The 14,123-nt window shown below is 38.4% G+C and overlaps 1 protein-coding gene across 1 annotated transcript in view; it reads right to left on the reverse strand.

The window, feature by feature from the left end:
- PTPRU (protein tyrosine phosphatase receptor type U) overlaps positions 1 to 14,123 on the reverse strand; it is a 407,475-nt gene that overhangs the window by 154,767 nt on the left and 238,585 nt on the right. Inside the window, exon 8 of the mRNA XM_070950088.1 lies at positions 5,790 to 6,098. Coding sequence (XP_070806189.1) covers positions 5,790 to 6,098 — 309 coding nt within the window. The remainder of the gene's footprint in view (positions 1 to 5,789; positions 6,099 to 14,123) is intronic.

A 14,123-nucleotide genomic window follows, 5' to 3' on the forward strand; every position in this document is an offset into this window, starting at 1 on the left:
TGGGATGAAGAGACCAGATTTAACTGGCACCCCACAAGGCCTTGCCTTCTTTGTCTATAGCAATATCCTGTTGCTAGTATTATCGCTCAGAGAATGCCGCTCCCATTTCTGTGGTTCAATCCAGAGGCTGGGAAAGTCAGGAGAACATTCTTCAATATTGAATGGAAGGGTTAATTTTATTCTGAGGTTTTTTTAAAAAAAAAAAAACTTTTTTTTTTTACATTCCATTTTAGTGGTTCAACTTGTCTAAGCCACCTTGACTACATTTAGAAAAGCCAGAGTATAAATCAAAGAAATAAATTTTGGTGACACTAGAGAGACTTACAAAAGCTAGTTTGGTATAGTGGTTAAAAGCACCAGGTTAGACAGCTGGAAACTGTGAGCTCTAGTCTTGCCTTAGGCAAAAAGCCAGTTAGACTTTGGACAAATTACTGTTTCTCAAACTTAGGAAGACGGAAATGGGAAACCACTTCTGAAAATCTTGCTCGGAAAACTGCATGAACTTGTTCAGGAGTCAAGAATGTCTCAAAGGCACACAAAGAGAGGATAGGGAAGGGGAAAGAGGGAGGAGGGAGTGGGGAGGGGAAGGTAGGGGAGGGGAGGGAAGGGCTTATAATGTGCAAAACAGCCTTACGTACACCTAAGTGTATCTGTATATGTTAGCCTTTGTGATTGACAGAAAGAGAAAGAATTCAGGAAGAGAGAGAGAGAAAGAAAATTTAGCACTTGCAGGAGGATTTTTTTTTTTAATGTAATAGATCATCAAAAAAAGAGGGCACTCTGTCTTTCTGTTTGCTTCTGCCCTTCAGATCAAAGCAACTTTTCTAACCAATTACTTTTTATTTATACATGAAAGAGGACTCAACAGTTTCTCAAAAGCATAAATTTCTAATGAGTTCCCTTGGACAGTAACAATATATGAGAAATGAAGTTTCATAAGCCAGTCTTGGATAGGTTGAGATTGCTACATTAAATAAATTGGATAGGCAGATAATTGAAACAGACATGTACAATTTACAGAATCACCCTGTTCAGACAAAGATGTATTGATCCCTGGAGAAACATAGACAGCACAGTAGATTAGACATCATATTCAACTCAAAGGCTAAGAAGAAAGCCTTGTTAATGAGAAAAACAGCTGGAGGCCTTACAGTAGAGCACAAGCACAGCTGGAGCTACTGTAAAAGGGAACAAGATAGAAACAGCTGGAACAATTATGGCATGGTTAAAAACAGCAGGGAAAATTAATAGAGGGAAAAAATAGGCTAGGAATGCAGAGCTGGACGCAGCAAAAGCTGGCTAAATTCAAGCTCTGGATCTCAAAAAAGAATATTTTCAAGGCCAGCCCTAATATTAAGTAAAGTTAGGTAGCTGCTTCCTAAAGTTAGGTAACTGGAAAAATAATTAAGGGATGGCAGCCAAGTGTTCCAGAAGAGAGGAAACTAAGTGCTGCATGGCCAAACTCAAGACTTTTAAACTAGATTGTGGTCTTCAAGGACAATGAAGGATGCTGTTTAAGAGTTCCCGTTGATTCATTATATGAACAGAAGGCTGGTGTCAGGCACAAACAACCAGCTCCACACATGTCTGTAAAGATTCTCAGTCATCCAGGTCATAGTTGTCTCAAAGGTGCTTTTTCAAAAAGCTATTTTCCCTTGAGGAAAAAGAAAGAAGACTTTTTGCTTCTCATCCAAGAAGTTTCATCGGTTCTGGCAGGATGGTGGGGGCTGAGTGTTACAAATGATACACAAAGTAGTTCCAGAGAAATGTGGGCATTATTAAAATTAAGCCCACTAATATCCTCTCTCCAATTGAGTCTTTAGCAGTAAGAAGCTCTTCCAGGTTAATTGCTAATACTTAAAGCTGAAACCGAAATGTGGAGATTAATTACAATGTAACCTGGAATTGTAAAGTCTTATGATAAGGCTCTGAATGAAAACCTAAACAATTCTCGTGTGATTAATGTTGGCATTTACTCTGAACTTCTAAAGTGGAGTTAATTGCAAATGATGGGAGAAACACAGAAGGTCTGTGCTCAACCACCGCCCTAATGTCTATGAACAATGTTGCAGTAACATCCTTTCACCAGTCAAACAGGACCTTCTTCCAAATAATGATGCTGAAATATTCAATAGTAGCAACAGATACGTCTCACTCTGCTAAGCAGAAGAGAAACAGAGGTTTAGACTAAACAGGGTCAATAGTGGAAAACATGGTTCTCCAACATCATGCTACGGCATCTCCATATATAATATGGGTGAAGGGGGGCATAATACAGCGATACAGAGTTAGAACCTCTGAGATTTAATCCTTCCACTTTCCAATTCAGCTTTCAAAGCAACCAAGACAAGGTCAGTTGAGGGAGGGAAGAAAGTAAACTCACAATGCAATGCATAAAAATACATATTTTAGATTAAATGCTTTCAATTTAAATGCTAATTCTGGCACGATTTTTTTTCCTTTAGTTGCACAGAGTGATTCTCTGGATGGAAATTATTTCTGAAGGTGTGCAATATAAAAAATGACCAGAAATCAACTAGCCTATTCATTGAAAGAATGATTCTAGTCAGAACCTCAACTACTTGGTGGCATCAAAATACTGAGACACCAAACAAATGTTAGAGCCTTATTTCATGAGTAATCATCATTGAAGCTTTTCCAGGAGTAGCATTCATTAAGTCCATGTCTTTTGCTCTCTAAAGAATGATTTGCTGGATGAGATTCGTTAATGACCTTCAACAGAAAAAAACCAAACAACGTTGAAGTACAACCATCCATTTAGCAGCCATTTAAAGTTATGATTGCACTGGGGAAAAAAGGACTTATGACCAGCTTTCACACTTACCTGAATCCCCATGGTCACATGATCAAAATTTGGATGCTTGGCAACTGGCATGTACCTATGACAGCTGCGGTGTCCTGGAGTCATGTGATAATCATTTGTAACCATCCCAGCCCACTTCCAACAAGCAAAGTCAATGGGGGACACCAGATTCACTTAACAAAGTGATATAATTCACTTTGTTATAATTCACTAGTGGTTTGCTTAACAACGGCGGCAGAAAAGATTATAAAATGGGGCAAAACTCACTTAACAATCGCCTAGCTTAGCAATGGAAATTTTGGGCTCAATTGTGGTCGTAAATTGAGGACTATCAGCATATTTGGGATCATCAATGTAGCTGCTTTGAAAATACCAACAGAGGAATGCCCATCAAGGGCCATGTCCCATCTGTTAATAAAAATTTCCTTTGCAACAGGAAACGATGCTTATTCAGGCCAGAAGTAATAAATAACCTGACTACAGAAGAGACCTCAGAGAGAGACTGACATTAAGGCTTTTGGTCGTCATTAGCATTTACCATGGAGAGATGCGTTGAGCTTAATTAATTGGTACGAAGCCCGTGAATAAGTCAGTAGCTGATGATAACATAATTAGAATAATTGCTATTGTTATTAAATTTTCAGTCTGGGTTGCCAAAGGATGAAAAATAAACAGTATTCTCTGAGGAGAAATATCTGGACTCTCCCAAAATAGAAAAGGCAAGGAAGGATTTTGTTCTTTATAAGTCTTAAACGGTTTTAATGTTTTTTATATCCTGGTTTTGTGATGTTGAAATCTACCCAGAATCACTCGAAAGTGAGATGAGCAATGTATAAATTTAATAAACAAATAAATAAATTGTCCGTTCTTCTGACTTTTCATTTCTGGGAGAGGTCTATTCAGAAGAATTCTTGGTTCAGGGAAAATAGAATTTCTTAATATTCTGTGCTATATATTCATTATCCAATTTATTCCTTACAGCACTAAGTTTCTACATGCAGAAGGAAGGAAAACTGAGGAACGCTGAGGGAATTTTTTTTTCCTTCATCATAAAGGAAGCATTCAAAATTGTTGACTTCCTCCATCTTGCAGCGTGAAATGGTTTGACATGTCTTTTTCCTCCTTGTTCTGTTCCTGCGCTGGTTAGCTACACTTTATCATAATCCCCTTTTCACATCCATTCCTATCTGAGGGCAACGGTTTGTCAAGTTCAGATCCTTCAACTCAAGTAACCAAAGGAGAATTAAGCAGCTGCCATTTCCTCCCGTCTGTCTCCACCGTTCCTATCTTGTTCCTCCTTCCACACTGCCTCACAATTGATGCTTACATTTCAAACTGCCTCTTGTCTTTGGGTGCTCACCATGAGATCAATCAAAGAAACAGAACCGAGAGGGGAAAAGAACAATAATCAGCCGGTTTCGTGCATGTCTAAATAAGGCCTAGCGGTAACCATGGTAACAGCAATGAAATGCTATCCTGTATCCGCGGTATGATCTCTTGTTTCTGCCACTCCTCATCTACAAGGTTGCCTGGAATGAACAGGCTCATTCAATGTAAAAGCATGAAATTCAGAAGAACGGATGTTTTAAACCCTCAATGCTGATAAGATATCCGGGCAAAGTCCTCTGGTTGTTGAAAAGGACCATATGACTACTCAACATTTAAAAATAGCCTCCCAGAGGTCTATTGTATTGTTCTGAACTCTTGTTTAATTTCCTTCCTTCCCGGTCCTCCATCTCAAATATTTATATTTTGCTTCATCAACGATGTTTATTATAAGTAAAAACAGAATGAAACCAGCATCTCTCCATTAAAAAAAAAAATTGTCAAAGAGGTATAAGGTGGTCAAGCAAAGGACAGACATGAGGGAAGGAAAAAAAAAACTCGTTTCTATTTTCTCCATTATTCATGTTCTTTCCTCTTGCTAATGAAGAAACTCGCAACTTTGGATATCTTCCAAACAGAAACAAGCTAGACAAAAGTCTCACACATTCATTCAAGTCTAATTTAGCAGGTATAGTTTTCTCCCAGAAATCTTGTTGCACCTGTTTTTACCACCTCTCTAATTCAGCATTACTATTATAGTTGAATGTACTGTAATGGAACCTCAGACCTCCCAAATCTTTCTGTTTAATGCCAGGTTAACTGGATCTTTGTTTGCTCCAAATGAGCAGTCAGATGCCTACATTCACAGATATCACATAAAATCACACATTCCAGTTCTTCCTCTCTCCTCACTGAAGAAATGCACAAATATTTTGCTCATGTAAGTAAAATTTATATATACATGCATATACACACACAGATAGATAGATAGATAGATAGATAGATAAATAGATAGATAGATAGAGATAATGATGATAGATAGATAGATAGATAGATAGATAGATAGATAGATAGACGAGACGAGACGAGACGAGATGAGAGATAGATAGATAGATAGATAGATAGATAGATAGATAGATAAATAGATAGATAGAGATAGATAGATAGATAGATAGATAGATAGAGATAGATAGATAGATAGATAGATAGATAGATAGATAGATAGATAGATAGGAGAAAGAGAGAGGGAGGGAGGGACAAATAGATGATAGATAGATAGATAGATAGATAGATAGATAGATAGATAGATAGATATAGACAGACAGACAGACAGACAGACAGACAGATATAGATGATAGATATAGATGACAGATAGATAGACAGACAGACAGATAGATATAGATGATAGATGATATATAGATAGATAGATAGATAGATAGATAGATAGATAGATAGATAGATAAGAGAGAAAGAGAGAGGGAAGGAGGGAGGGAAGGAGAGAGAGGGGGGAATGAATTTCATTTTACTCCACCAACTGCCCAAATAATTTGATGAGGATGCTCAGCAGCTGTTCTTCACAGATGTTCAGACACCTAGAAAGGTATAAATGTCAGATGCTGACTGGAGATACACAACTCACCATCTTCATCGGTCTGAAATATCATCTCTTTTCCTTCTTTCCGGCCTTCAGGATTGGACAGGATGAGCTTGACATGGACATTTTTATAAGGCAGAAGGTTCTTGATGGTGTAATGATTGGTACCATGCTCCATCTTCACACATTCACGAAAGGTCTGGTTATGGCCAGCGCCTACAGCATAGCGATAGCAGAGCATGACAGTATATGTGTGACAGCGTGTCAGGTTGTAACCCAAAGGCTCCCACTGAAGGATCAGCTGCCTGGATTGGATCTCTGCAAAGGCAAGGCCTTTGGGGGCCCTCATGGGCTCTGCAAAAAGAGATGGAGAGAGAATGGAAAAAAAGCAAAATCAGTAACCATCAGGACACTGGGAAGGACAATACTTTGTCAACTTCTGGTGGAGAAGAATGCCAAGAATGAAAAGATGTTACAACCTCTGGTGCAGCAGAAAATTAGATTTAAATCAGAGGGAAGGAAGATATAATAAATATGAGAGAATGGTCTGTATCTGTTTACAGGTAGTCCTCAACTTACAACAATTCATTTAGTGACCGTCTGTAGTTACAATGGCACTGAAAAAAAGTGACATGACCATTTTTTTTACACTTATGAACGGTGCGTTATCCTCATGGTTACATGATCAAAATTCAGACACTTGGCAGCTGGCTCATAATTTATGATGGTTCACCTTTTGCAACCTTCTGATGAACAAAATCAGTGGGAAAACCAGATTCATTTTACAACAGTGTTACTAACAACGGCAGTGATTCACATAACAAATGTGGCAAGAAAGGTCATAAAACTCACCTAACAACCGTCTCACTTAGCAATGGAAATTTTGGGCTGAATTGTGGTTGTAAGATTACAAGGATTACCTGTATAATGTCCTGATCAATCAATCATGTGTAAGAACTGCTTGCCCTAAAGCATGGTCTCGAACCACAGCTATGATTCTTTGTGAAAACAGATGTAACTGAGTCCTTGTACCACAAAGCCTGATCATGTGAAACTCTCTTGTCCTTGCACTTCTTAACAGGAGACACTTCTCTGACTCACTGGAGTTTAAGAAGAGAAGGTGCAGCACATAACTATGGTCATAATTATCTCGATATAGTTAGAACAGAACAGAACAGGGGTCTGCAACCTTAAACACTCAAAGAGCCATTTGGACCCATTTTCCCACAAAAAAGAAAACGCCGGAAGCCACAAAACCCTGTCCGTGCTTGACTATTTCTTGAGCGGCCACAAAACTAGCATATGTAGTTGAATTAAACATTTTCTTTTCTTCAGAAACTTTTCTTTTCTTGGATTTATCTATGGTTGGCCTACCGGGGATTGAAAAACTCAATAAATTGCGTGGCGGCGGGTGTCGCACATTGACAGTTGTGACGCATATTTTGAGTGACAGGGAGCCGCAGCAGAGGGGTGAAAGAGTCACATGTGGCTCCAGAGCCACAGGTTGCTGACCCCTGGAATAGAATAACAAAGTTGGAAGGGACCTTGGAGGTCCTCTAGTCCAACCCCCTGCTCAGGCAGGAACCCCTATAGTGTTTCAGACAAATGGCTCTCCAATCTCTTCTTAAACACCTCCCATTTTGGAGCACTGGCAACTTCTGGAGGCAAGTCATTCCACTGATGAATTGTTCTAAGTGTCAGGAAATTTCTTCTAGAACCTAAGGACAGTTAGAACAATTCATTTGTTATTCCCACTATAGACTCTCCAACACTGACCTGATAACTCCCTATTATCCAATAGACCTGGTAGAACACAGAGCTTTACGTGAGTCATGCTATTGTACCAATACCTTGAGAAGACAAGGAAAGTCCCAGAATTGTTATGTATCCCAATTGCATTGTGTCGGAACCTATTAGAACAAACCCCGTGCTAATCTTTATTTATCTGTGATGTTCTTCTCTTTGAATGTTTTAATCTTATTTTTTTAAAAAAATAAATGATTTCCCCGTATCATAATAAATCCCCAATCATTATAAATAAAACAGCAGAAACCAGAGAGCCAGACAATGACAGAAGAACAGTCATTAATCTTATAAGGCAAGACCACTGCTGAAGAACAGAGGTGGAACTCTGACACCAGAGCAGAATATCCTGCAGGAAGGAAGCTCCTTAAGAAGGAAGAAATCTCCCACTGCTTTTAAAAAGCATCCTGTTCTAAAACAGAGGTGAACATCCTATGACTCGGAGGTTTATGTTCATCCAGCTCTCAAATTAATTTTAAAGCTCTTTACAAGCAAACAAGCCATTTAGGTTTCCAGCAAAAGCAATATATCCCTTCCTTGGCACGTGGTATGTAAGGAGGGAGGGAGGGTGGAGTACCAGAGAAATATAAATGCCCCAAAGTTTAAAAAAAAAGTGGGGGTGCATCATCCTTCTTTGGTATTGGTTGTTCTGATTATTGTTTATGCTTCATTAGAAAGCATAAAGCACAATCTTAGTCCCGGCAAACCTCTTTTATTCATATGGCTGTGAATTATTGTCATTCATAGTCCGAAAGGCTTCACAAATAGTCTTTCAGGGGAATGTTTATAAACATCCACTTTATTTCCCTTGGAATGCTGCCAGAGAACTAATTGCCAAATGCAGGGCAAGGCCAAACATAGCACAGAGTCAAACAGAACTTTCCCAAAGCTTTTACCGATCAGATGAACTAATTGCTTCCTGCAAAAGGCCCATTCGCTCCTCTTTTATGTCTTATGGGAGGGGCTAATCATCTCCAAGCCTTTCTCCCAAGTCGACTCTGTTTTCTTAATTGTTCTTGTCTTCTGGCAGCTCTGCGCATGCGCATACTGGGAACAGATTCCCGCTGTTCTTCTGCTTTGCTGATGTCAGACTCCGGAGGCTCTGGAGGCAGCAAATAACTACCAGATGGCCTTGGCCCCCTCTCTACCTCTGACTCAGAGCCCTTGTCTGAGCCTTCCCCAGACTCCAGGACTGGCCCAAGTTCCTCCCCAACCTCCTCACTGTCTGACTCTGCTGCCAGATCCACTGGCCACCGCCAGGCCACAATATTGGTATTGCACCTATCCTTATCATGAGATCTTTCTTCAAAGGATGGTCCTATGGAAATTCAGAGCTTGATGGAAAGGCGTGAACCACCCTTCCTCTCAACAAATAACTCAATGACAAAGACACCCTTACAACATGCCTAAGAGAGACTCTTCCATATATAGAAGCAACATGTGTTACCCATCATCAAAAAAACCCTCATGGGTTCTGCAGAAGAGTTGGAGACAGAATGAAAAAACAACAAACTCAGTAACTAATTTGGAGGAAAAAACATGCTTGTAGGAAGAACTGTTTTCTATCTCAATGCTCAGATTTATAGGTAGCCTTTGACTTGCAACCAGTGGTGGGATTCAGCCAGTTGGCACCACTTCGGGAGAACCGGTTGTTAACTTTCTGAGCAGTTTGGCAAACTGGTTGTTGGAAGAAATCATTAGGGCAGAGAACCGGTTGTTAAATTACTTGAATCCCACCACTGCTTGCAACTATTTGTTTAGCAACTATTCAAAGCTATTTGCAATTTTCCCAGCTGGCTTCTGACAAGCAAAGTCGATGGAGTAAGCCAGATTCATTTAATGATCAAATGATTTAATTAACAATTGCAGGGATTCAATTAATAACTATGGCAAAAAAAAAAAAGTTGTAAAATTGGGTGTGAATCACTTAACAATTTAGCAATGGAAATTCTGGTCCCAAGCACATCAAGGACTTCCTATACATGGCTAGTAGTAGAGGCAGTTTTTACACACAGTGGTTGTATTAATTACAACATACTTATCATATTCACTGGATTACTTTGTTTTCTAAATTGCAGAATACACCAACCTCAAAGGCTAAATTCATACCAAATAATCTGCAAAATAATCCACTAACCAACAGACCAAGTTTAACCAGAATTAAGAAAAATGATTCATCTTGCAATGTTCTGAAAGCAAAACAAGCCATTCCAATCTCAGAACAAGACATTTCAAGTGTCTTCAAGACACTTCAAGTGATCCCTCTAGGAACCGGTAGTTCTGAAAAAACTCAGAGCATCTCTGCTTTGAGAATGGGCCATTTCCAAAAACACCGAATGACCCATTTTGGTACTGGAAGGTTCCATCATGAATTATTTTGCACACCACAGAAGCTTAGCATATCATGTGGACGCATCTGCTAGGTTCATAATTCACCTGGTGAAGAGTAAATGATCAAGTTATGAGTATTAGGTGAACAAACCACTTGTATGTAAAGATCAGTTCCCTAAACACCAGAAGAATTCAATAAGAAAGCTTCCTCATATTAAATAAACTAAGGTCAGCTCCCTAGTTGTTAAACCGGATTATGTTTAATGAACTTGGGCCACAGCAAAGCTAAGGGACCCAAGATAAGATAAACTGCCCTTCAACATTGCTATCCAATAATTTTGGAACATCTACAATCATTTGTACATCTCTTTCACAGAATGTTGTATAGAAATAACGTTTCATATGACTGGAGAGAGAAAAATGACACAGCATAGCACTATACCTGTAAGTCAAAAGACTCCACGTATATGTATATGAACAATACTGGAAAAATCTAAAAACCCCTACAGATGACATTAGAATCAAAAAAATTCTGGAATGTGCAGAAATGGATAGGTTAACCCTAAAAATCAAAGGAAAAGAAGACTTGGAATATTTTATAACATGGGAACTATTCTCTAAATGGTTAAGTGACATATACTGAGGTTAGAGGAGTGGATTTATGTGAAATATAGACTACATGAGAAAGAAAAACCGATGAGTACGGTAAATATTTTGATGGTTATATAATCGATATTGTAATGGAAGATAGTATACTTTTCAATAACGATTGATATTATCGCATATATGTTTATGTATATATGATTATAATGATGATGATGATGTTTATATGTTAGTACCTTGGACACCTAGAAAACACACTGTTCAACATAGAAATGGACTATGTGATATAAAACAATCAAAAAATATTTTAACACAAAAGACACCAAGTAATGGCTTTGGAAGCAATTTCAAGTACTGAAAGTGTGCCTCTTGCGCCTATGCATAGGAAATAGCCCTGAAAAATATTATACTGTCCAGTTTTGAATCTGCAGCAGCCTTCATAGAGATACGAGATATTTTACATATCTCTAAAATAAATTTAGCAACCTATTCATAAGTAGGTGAAGCAAATGCACACGGAACAGCAATTTCAAGCGCTGTAGGAACAAGAGAGCAAAAGTTGATGGTGTTGCAAAATTCAGGTTTTAAAACCATGACAAGCTCCTTCCCCTTGTTTCTCTCCAGGTGTTTCTGCCTTGTTAGATTTTTAGAATTTTTTTTCATCACCATCACACGCGTGCACACACACACACACACACACACACACACACACACAGCCAACTTTAGATGAAGAGAAAAAAACAAGACCTAAGCAAAATCAGACATCGCTTTTCCTCTGTGGATCTTTAGAAATATACTCATTCCAATCAATCTAATCATTTTGCCTTTTTCCTCCCCTGCTTCTCTAATGATAAAAATCTATCACGTTTATGAGAGTTGTTTTTCTGCTGCTGTTCTCTTTTAAAGCATTTTAGTTGTCCGTGTAGAGTCTAAACTGTGACAGAACTCTAAGTGGGGATACATTTCAGTAAAATTACCATCTCTATTTTAACTTTTGTTGTTAAAAGGAGAACTTGTGTCCTGCTGGATTTAATTTCCATATTTGAAGGCTGCCTTGCAGAAACTATATGCCTGTGAATGTGCTATATGAATGTGCTAAGAAGTTCAGAGCTCTGAAGTGCTTTGAGCCTCTTGAACTCTTAAGAAAGTGGATTTATAGTCTTTTTCCTGCTGATTTACATCTCATCTTTGTGGGGCCTATTTAAAAAATTGATTTATTCATGTAGGTATTTCATACTATGCTCCTTGAGGATGCACATATGCACATTTAAATAACTCTAATAAAACACTCGGATCTTAAAGTCATGGCAACAACAGGCAAAACAAAAGAGCAACCAAAATAAATTTTAAAAAATTAAGAAAAGAAATATAAAAGTCAACCAAGATTCGGGTAGTATAATGTGATATGCTTGGTTTTTTTTTTAAAAAAAAAAAAACCTTTGTCGTTTCTCCCCCCTCTCTTGGTTTATTCAAAAAAGATCTGTACACACTATTCCCATTTAAACCATCTCAAAGAGACTTATTTGCAATTCTAACTCCCACTCTCACAGGAGCAAATTTTCTTGTGAATGGTCAGCAAGAACAACAGGATGGTTTCAAACTGGAATAAAAAGCAAACTTGGAAACTGGATAATAATCATCTCCAGTATAGCTTGGTCCAAAAAATGTATAAGAGTGATAAGGTTGCACTGAAAAGACATCATGCTTGATCCATTAGGCAAGTAAATTAAATCCAATATGGACTGCTTTGGCATCAAATTTCTGAAATCTACCGAAAGATGCACCAGCATAGAGCCCAGATGCCAGCACTAAATAAACTCTGCAAACATCCAACCTTCTCCAGCTAAAACTGGGCTCCCCTCCAAAAAGAGTATTTCTGCTGGAAATAAATTATGCTTTTGAAAGCAAAAACAAAACAAAAAGGAGCAATTTCAAAAGAAGATCAAATTTTGGAGAGATTTACATTTTTAAAACAATGTTCTACAGAAATGCATATTTTTAAAAAATGTTCAGGGAAAAGTGCACTTATGTAAACAAGTATCTTAAAAACAACTATATGCAATAGGTTGTGCACAAAATCTTGTTCTGTTGATATGAGTTATAGGTTTTTCTTTTTTTAAAAAAAAAAAGAGAAGGTTTTGTTTTCGTCCATTTTATTTTATTTGACTTGCTTTGCCTAGAACTTCATTAAATCAGAATCCGTCCTAAATCCTGCTTGGTTTATCTATTTGCTGTTTCAACTTATGAATTTCCATATGTGTGCACATGCCTGTGAGTTAGTGTTAAGTCCTAGCAATTGCCTGGACATGTCCTTGACAAGATTGCCAAAATGATTTGCCATTACCTTCTTCCTGGGGCTGAAAGAGAATGACTGGCCCAAGGTCACCAAACTGGCTTTTTCATGCATAAGGCGGGACTAGAATTCACAGTCTCCCAGTTCCTAGCCTGGTGCCTTAACCACTGCACCAAAATGACTCTCTTCCAAGCCCTGGTCAAAGTCTCTCCCTCAGTTGTTGGTCCAAAATATGCAGCTCACATTGTAGTGTACCCATGTAGTGCACCATGGAACTGGATCAGTAGTGGGTTTCACTTACCTTTGCTACCAGTTTGGAACTGTAAGCATGTGAGTGTGCTTGCTTTGCTCACACGTGGCACTTCTGTGCATGCGCAGAACCTTCTGCACATGCACAGAGTGTCCATGGTGATGTCCGGGCGGGTGGGTAGAGCCTCCTGCCACCACCGCTACCAGTTCGCACGAACCATAGCGAACCGGTAGAAACCCACCACTGAACTGGATCTCTTACAAATCAGAGCCCCCATAGAACACTCTCAATGCAGGATTCTTTCTCTATACAATCACTCCTTATGTGATTAATAAAATATAGTACTGTGAGAACCTAGAGAGCAAATATAGCCATAATTAAACACAGGAAGACTGAGATCATTTTAATTAAAGCAAAATGATAAAGGACACAACAACTGAAGAGAAAAAAAAAACACACTTGATCTCTTAAAGCACTTAAATCAGCTATAAAGAAAGAAGCAGGTTTTGAACATAAAAAGAGATGAATAAAAAGGATTTCCTGTCTTGAGTTCCTTTACTGTCCCCCTCCTCCTGCCTTTCTTCCAGTTTAATTAGAAGAATTTCTAAAATTAATTCTGGACCCTGTGTAAATTGCTTTCAAATTCTTCTATTGGTTGGATTGTTTTGTCCCCTGACCACATTTCCACATAAACATGTTGACAGTTGCTGGATCTGTGTTCACTTGTTCCATGAGATAAATTCCACTAGAATGTACAATTTTTCAATCAAGTACTTGTGTTTATAGGATCATTCTGGAAAGGAAGGTATGAGAACATGGCCTTCCTGAGTTTGAGCTTATTTCTATACCTTCAGTTAATCATCAGTCTCAATTCATGGCTTGCTCCTCAGTCTTTCTGTTTACCTTTCACTCCTGACTCATAAATTGTTTTCTGGTCTCCATTTCATCTTTACTGGTGGCCTATCAAGAGTCCTTAATTGAGTGCACCAATAAAATCCTGCAATAAAATCATATTGATGCAACTGTATGCATGACTGCACCAAGATGCAGATTCCAGAATCATTGTCAAGTTTCTCTTCCTGGTTATCACATAAAGTTA

The sequence above is a fragment of the Pituophis catenifer genome, unplaced genomic scaffold, assembly GCF_029215685.1.
Source record: "Pituophis catenifer annectens isolate HBS135680 unplaced genomic scaffold, rPitCat1.0.hap2 SCAF_9, whole genome shotgun sequence".
In the NCBI taxonomy this organism is placed as follows: domain Eukaryota; kingdom Metazoa; phylum Chordata; class Lepidosauria; order Squamata; family Colubridae; genus Pituophis; species Pituophis catenifer.